Source organism: Gadus chalcogrammus, chromosome 13, assembly GCF_026213295.1.
Source record: "Gadus chalcogrammus isolate NIFS_2021 chromosome 13, NIFS_Gcha_1.0, whole genome shotgun sequence".
NCBI lineage: Eukaryota > Metazoa > Chordata > Actinopteri > Gadiformes > Gadidae > Gadus > Gadus chalcogrammus.
Window position 1 is genome coordinate 25,104,105 of NC_079424.1, and position 7,222 is coordinate 25,111,326.

At 44.5% G+C, this 7,222-nt stretch overlaps 1 protein-coding gene across 1 annotated transcript; it reads left to right on the top strand.

Moving 5' to 3' along the window:
• The first annotated feature begins 1,759 nt into the window (after window positions 1-1,759).
• On the top strand, window positions 1,760-6,956 carry LOC130401540 (uncharacterized). The gene is made up of 2 exons (XM_056605359.1): window positions 1,760-6,386; window positions 6,599-6,956. The coding sequence occupies exon 1, from the start codon at window positions 4,057-4,059 to the stop codon at window positions 5,065-5,067; it is 1,011 nt and encodes a 336-aa protein (XP_056461334.1). The 5' UTR covers window positions 1,760-4,056; the 3' UTR covers window positions 5,068-6,386; window positions 6,599-6,956.
• Window positions 6,957-7,222: the final 266 nt, after the last annotated feature.

Consider the following 7,222-nt stretch of genomic DNA (forward strand, 5'->3'; position numbering starts at 1 on the left):
TCGGCTGCCCCCACCCGTCATGACCCGTCGCCATCTAAAAAGAGAACAAAAATGCCTTATGAAGACGTGTTCACAGCTCATTCAACTTTCCAAACCTCCATATCAAATATCTGTATGTAGGCCTACTGAAAATATGCATTACCTTATTGCTCCGGGATGATTATTTTTTGCTGGCCAACCTCTCCTCCTCGAGGACAAGCTGACGTGCCATAAGGTCCAGCTTGGCCCTCTTCAGCACAATCACCTCTTCCTGGAAGCGAGCGTCACGCTCGGAGGATTCCCGGAGAAGAGCCACCTTCTCCCTCTCCAACTCCACCAGGTCTTGGCTGCATTGGCAGCCACGACCGATGATGGAGGCGGTGACTGTTGAGAGGGTGGAAGGGGTAGAGGTGGCAGCCGAGGTGAACGGTGTGGTCAGCAGGGGCGTCATGACGGGCATGGAGGTGGGGGCAGCCGAGGTGGACTGGTGGGGGATCCTGGGTTCCTCATCCTCCTGCAATTGCTCACTTGAAAGATCTCCCTCTTCCGTGATACCCTCAAGGATATCCACTCCCCCGGGGATGCCTTGGGATGCCGAGTAGCCTATGATGGCCATGGCTCGCTCTTCCTCGTCGCTGAGGGCCTGCGCCGTGTGCACCCCCGCACCAGTCATATTGGATTGACGTCGAAATTCTGACGCTTTCTTTTTGGCAAGACTGACGAAGTCTTGCCATTTCTTCCGGACGTCCACATTGGACCTAGTGATGCCGGTGACCGCAGTCATTCTCTCAGCTATTTCCCCCCACTTTTTAGATTTATGCTTGTTGGTGAGGGCACCTTTGAAGCGGTCAAATAAGAGGCTTTTGTTTGCCTCCACCTCCTCAAGCAGAACTTTAAGTTCCTCAGGTTTGAATAAGGCTTTTCTCTTACGTGCCTTTTCCGCCATTTTGTAGAAGCCCGACCCATATTCCCCAGGTTATTTTATAGGTGGGTCATATCACGTGACCAATCAATGAAACCTTATGCGGATTAGATAAAGTCGGCTCTCTTTGCTGCGCAATATGTTTCAGAAATCAGCACATTAAGATAAATGTAGTTGTCACACAAGCTATTTTGGATTTTTGTAATATGGAATTATTTCAGGGGGGGAAATGCCGTGAATAAATGTATGCACAGTGCGTTCAGGATTAGGACTGATATATATGTCGGCCTAGGCTTAATCAATTGTGTTTTAATATCTTTAGCATTCATATTATTGCAATCTATTCTTTGCGTAGGCTACTCTGCGGTTGGCCTTGATGGGGAGATATTTTAACCCTTTTTAACCCCATTTTCCTCCGACATTCCTGCGTCTCCCCCTGCGTCATAGCCCGTTTCAGCACCATGTCAGTGGACAGGTACAATCCTAAGATCGTCTTGAGTGCAGCGAATGCGCGTTCACGTTAAGAGGAGTTTCGGGAAACGCTCCAAAGAAATTATCGATGGTTCGAAAGCTCCCTCTTTCGCGCCATCTTACGAGCTAAGATCCATCGATATCGGGAAACGGGGCCCTGGGCTAGAACGAGCACTGCCTTTACGCCAAGGGCAGGGGGTGGGGTTATCCTTACCTTCATAAACAGGAAGACCAACGAAGACCGGCATTTTTAAAAACACAGAAGTAAACAATGGACGTGAATAATCCGTGTATGGTTCGTTCTTTGAATATTCCGATTTAAAAGAAAATCAGAAAAAACAATTAGCAGAGTCGTTTTTTGGTTTTTCTGATTTGGTTTTGAAGCCGTAAAAGGGAAAAAGGAATATACAAATAAACTGTATTTTCTGTTTTTTAAATCAAAACGGGAAAACTGAATAATCCAGTTGCTTGTTTTGTTTGCGTGATATTTAGATAAAACCGCAATGAATGCCGGGAAAAGGGCACGCGGATTTAAAGAAAATACATATAAAGACGTGTTACGGGTGAACATAATATTGTGTATTATGCTGGGTTGTGCTGCTCTGCCTCCATGTCCCATAGTAGGAGGAGACTGGGCGTTACCTTCGGAAGCACTGATTGATGAAAGGCCGGCCTTCCCAAGTATAAAAGCCTGCCTACTTCAAGATGGCTCCCTCTCTCTCTCAGCCTCGACATGGCAGACGCTGGCCGGTCGCACGCTTTTGTTTTGGTTAAATTAGAAGTCGTTTGTTAAACTGGTCTGTATTAATTGTGATCTTTGTTGATCTTTGATCTAGGAGCGGTTGCGTTTTTTCTTCTGTTTTAGTGGCAACCGTCTCGCATTTTTTCTGTTAAGCAAGTTTTGGCTCTTTTGGGAAATAAACAGAACACTATTCTTTCCCAAAAATCTGTTTCATTTTTCGTTATTATGTTAACTGCTCACACGTTTGATGTGGGCCCGTAACATAAATGGGGGCTCGTCCGGGATTGAATATGTTTTGCGTGTTTATCCCAGGGATTGCGCATTTAAATTGTCTTTTTTGGGGAAACGTTTTTACTGCGTCCGTGCATTTGTTTACCCTTTTGACGCGTTATGGGGATTGCGTTTTTGACCCAGTATTTCGATTTTTCCCAGTGTGCCAGGCTAACAGCCCTGTCTGTCATTTTTCTCGCTTTTTGTGAATTTTTTACCGGCCTAATCTGCTGCTTTTTCGCCATGTTCGATTTAGACGAGTTTATTAAATCTCCAACTCCCGACGCCTTCTCTGCCGCGACGCGGGATGATCTGGTCAAAGTTGCAGGTCATTATAGAATAGAGGTTCAGGGTAGGCCATCTAAAGCAGAGCTTTTAGATAGTCTTACGGAGGCTTTGGGCCGTCTCGGTATATTTACAGACGTAAAGCCCCCGGCTGCCCCTGATCCTCCAATCACACCTACGCTCACCAAAGCGGCAGTCGAGCTCCGTCGATTGGAGTTGCGAGAAAAGGAGATTGAATGGGAGCGAGAAAGAACACTACTCGAAGCAGACAGACAGATGGTACAAGAGCGTGAGAAGAGAGACCACGAGCTTAGAATGCGAGATATGGAACTCGCCCAAGCCATTCGATTAAAATAATTGGATTTAAAAGCTTGTGAATCTGGCATTTCAAGCCAGCCTTTTGATGTCACTCGTAATATAAGACTTGTCCCACCTTTTAACGAAAAGGATGTGCATAAGTTCTTTGCTCATTTTGAGAGAGTCGCTACGGTTTTGAAATGGCCACCAGATGTGTGGTCCATGACGTTGCAGTGCGTTTTTGTGGGTAAAGCGCATCAGGCTTACTCGTCCCTGTCGTTAGAGGATGCCGCTGATTATGAAAAAGTAAAACAATCAGTTTTGCGAGTTTATTCACTTGTTCCTGAAGCGTACAGACAGAAGTTTCGCAACTACCAAAAGTCTGAGTCGCTCACGCACGTCGAGTTCAGGCGGGAGAAAGTTATTGTTTGATCGTTGGCTTAGCTCTCAGAAGATAACAACATTTGAGGACCTTCGTGATATAATGATTCTGGAGGACTTTAAAAACTGTCTCCCGAAAAGTGTTGCCACGTTCGTCAGTGAGCACAAAGACTTGACAGCATCCAGCGCAGCGGTGCTGGCTGATTACGTGCTGGCGCATAGGGGCGCGAGCTCTGGTCCTGTGAACTTTCAGCAGAACCGCAACTATAATTTAAGAGGTTCTCCTAGGCCTTTTAATGACGCTGCAGCAGCAAGCACTCCAACTTCGGAGCATAGAGGAGTGACTGGCCCTAAAAATTATGTCCCGGTCTGTGGATATTGTAAAAAACGTGGCCACCTGATTCCCGACTGTTATTTGCTAAAAAAGTAAAAACAAGTCTAACCCCACAGCTTCATCTAGGACTGAATCTGGTTTGGGTCTATGTGTTTCGACACTTCCTTTGACGTCTCGGAAAGACGAGAGTATTTCTCAGGCTTTTGCACCATTTATTATGGACGGTTTTGTCACTTTGCTCGAAGAGCCTAATGCACGCATTCCTATTAAAACACTTCGCGACACGGCTGCGTCGCAGAGTTTCATCTTAGAGAATGTCCTGCCTTTCAGTGAAAAGTTCACGTTGGTGCGAGTGTCTTAGTCCAGGGTTTTGATATGGGATTTGTGAATGTGCCCCTACATGAGATTTCACTCTCTTCTGACTTGGTCACCGGCACTGTAAAAGTGGGCGTACGCCCCTCTCTCCCTATTGCGAACGTATCGTTCTTGCTTGGGAATGATTTGGCAGGTGGGAAGGTATTTCCTAACCCTGTTGTAACCCATAACCCTGTTGTGACTACGGCTTCTCAAAGTGTATGTCCTGACGATGTGGCTGTGAAATACCCAGAGGTTTTTCACGCCACTGTTGTTATGCGCGCCATGGCGCAAACAGCCAAAGAGACCCCTGTTCGTGAACGCAGGGATGAGTTTTCCGATCTCTATGATACCTTTATTGCTCATCCCATGTCGTCTGCTAGTGGTAAAACGTCTGTGAAGTCGGCTCCACTATCTACGATTCCTTGCGTTCCTAAATTGTCTCCCAGTCGCGAACAACTCATGTGCGAACAAAAAAACGATCCCTCTCTCTCTACTCTATTGGCGGAGGCTGTCTCGGAGAAAGACATTGAATCTGTGCCTCAGGGTTATTTTATTCGTGAGGGGGTCTTGTTGCGCAAATGGAGGCCGCTTGTGGCTTCTGCTGCGGATGAGTGGCGTGTGCTGAATCAGATTGTCGTCCCGATGCCGTATCGAGATGAAATCTTACGCCTTTCTCATGATCCCCATTTCGCAGGTCATTTAGGTATCAATAAAACATCCGATCGCATTTTGCGCCATTTCTTTTGGCCCGGTCTCAAGAGCGACGTTGCGAGACACTGCAAAACATGTCACGTATGCCAGGTTACGGGAAAGCCTAATCAGCTGATTCCTTCCTCAGATCGTCCGTCTGCGAGTGGACGATCTGAAACTAAATCGGAAACTAGATTTCTTCTTCGAAGGTTGTGCTCCACACAGAACCTCCTCACCGTCATAACGGAGCATTTCGGGGCACCAGATTGCTTTAGAGCGGTACTGATCGCGTCGTGTGTCTTTCCAGTGTCAAATAGTTCACGAATAAAATCACCATAAGGTTCAAGTGCGGCCATAACTAAGGCTAAATAAGACTATTGCTGGTTTAGGTGGTTGGCTCTTTTTTCTTCGCTGCGTTCTGCCTTCTGGTGTAGCCTATAACTATAAATGTATCTATTTTAGTTTTTCTGTTTTGGGTTTAAAAAACAAACACACAAAACACACAAACACAAATAAAATGCAGATTATTTGTTTATTCCTTTTGCCCTTTTCCGATTCAAAACAAAAACAGAAAAAAACAAAAACCTACTGATTTAAATCTGAATATTCAAAGAACGAACCATACACGGATTGACTGTTATTTGTATTTTCTGGTTTTGTTTTGAATTGGAATATTCAAAGAACGAACCATGCACGGATTATTTTTGGTCCGTGTATATTTTGGTAATTGGATTTTCCCTTTATGAATGGGAATTACAAAACAAAAAACGACTGGTTTATTTGACTTTCGTTTTGAAGCCCAAAACCAACAATTGAATTACTCAGCATTTTTCTTTCATTTTCATTTTTTAATTACACTTTACAAAATGTCAACAAGTCAACAAGTGTCAAAATGTCAACAAGTCAACAGGGACGAAAAAACGGACCAAAAACAAGCATTATTCATATTCTCGCACCGGAAGTCAGACAGGAGCGCATGGTCCGGGACTATAAAGGATAGCCTTATGACGATGACGGCAGCTGCGAGGATGGATCAGTATATTTTGTTCAGAAAGAACAAAAGAGTTTGTTTGCGCGACGAGGACATGACCATCCTCAAGTTAAGTCGGATCTTTCAGGTAGGTAAAAAAATACGACTACTACTACTAGCTTACTACCACTAGCCTACTACTAATAATTATAATGATAGTAATATCAGAGCCACTAGCCTAACTTAGCCTACTGTGCTCGTCATGGTAGCTCTTTTTTTTTCAACTTCAAATATAGAAATAATGAAATGTTTGGCCAGTTAGTTTGGAGCGCTATCCTCATAACCTTGAATAAATCAGGTTTTGAAAACGCCATGATACCTCTAATATTAGGCCTAGCTGGCTAATGTTATTTAACTTGTGTATTTTTTAGGTCTCAAGTGACAGTCTGTATCTAACAGACGACTCCAATGTGGCTATATTTGCTGGAGAGTCGTCGGGCGTTTTCAGCTCACTAGACCTGAGTCCAAGGGGGCATTATGAAGTACACGGCGAGGACGATGTCGCCCCAGGGTCAAGCACAACGGGGTAACGCTTTGCCTTCTCAAGACGTTCCAGTACAGTTACCAGTGGTTCACTGCAGGGTGCCTCAGCTGCTCTCCCCAGAGCCACTTCCAAAATATTTCAAAGGTAACTTTTAAGTCACGTATGAAACCAGAAATAATATACTGTGGCGATTTTCCTATAGATGCAAAGAGGGCAATGCCCCCCCAGAATAAATGTGACACACACGCATTATAGTTCTGTTTTGGAGTAAATTGATTTGTGATATACAGTGTGTGTTTCTCTCTGTGTGCGCTTGCACTTGTGAAAGACTGCTCTCACGTCCCTCCCATAAACAGGTCAGTGTACCTTGCTGAGGTGGTTGGTGGGAAGCTGAATCCTAGCAGAATGGTGATGGTGAGGTTTGCAGAGTGCGAGGCTTCTCTTCAGGGGATTGCCACCAAAGTACAGGATGCCATTGGAAGTCATGAGCCTTTAATACTGACTGATGCACAGGGCAACGCCATCGTGGAGTCAGAGGGAACAACAGGTGGGTAACGTAAAAAAAAATGTTTCTGTTTTGAGTCTATGCTTTTGATTATGAATGAGTGATCCACTTCAGCTGAAATGTTTTCTCCTGGTTTCCACTCCTACTCCAAGGGTTGCCTTATTGGAGACAAAATGCAAGAAAGATTGGTAACCCTTCCTTTTACAGTCCCCTAATTACTAGGTATTTACCCGGTACATGCATGGTAAATTATAGTGTATTACTGGGTAATTACCACTGGTAATAAGAAGGTAAATACAGAGGTAGTTACCCGGTAAATACATGGTAAATCATAGTGTATTACTGGGTAATTACCACTGGTAATAAGAAAGTAAATACAGAGGAATTATCCGGTAAATTATAGTGTATTACTGTGTAATTACCACTGGTAATAAGAAGGTAAATACAGAGGAATTACAGCTGATGTACCAAGTAA

What these genes read in the sequence shown, in the direction of transcription:
- LOC130401540 (XM_056605359.1), top strand. Translation starts at nt 4,057, where the DNA reads ATGGGATTTGTGAATGTGCCCCTACATGAGATTTCACTCTCTTCTGAC.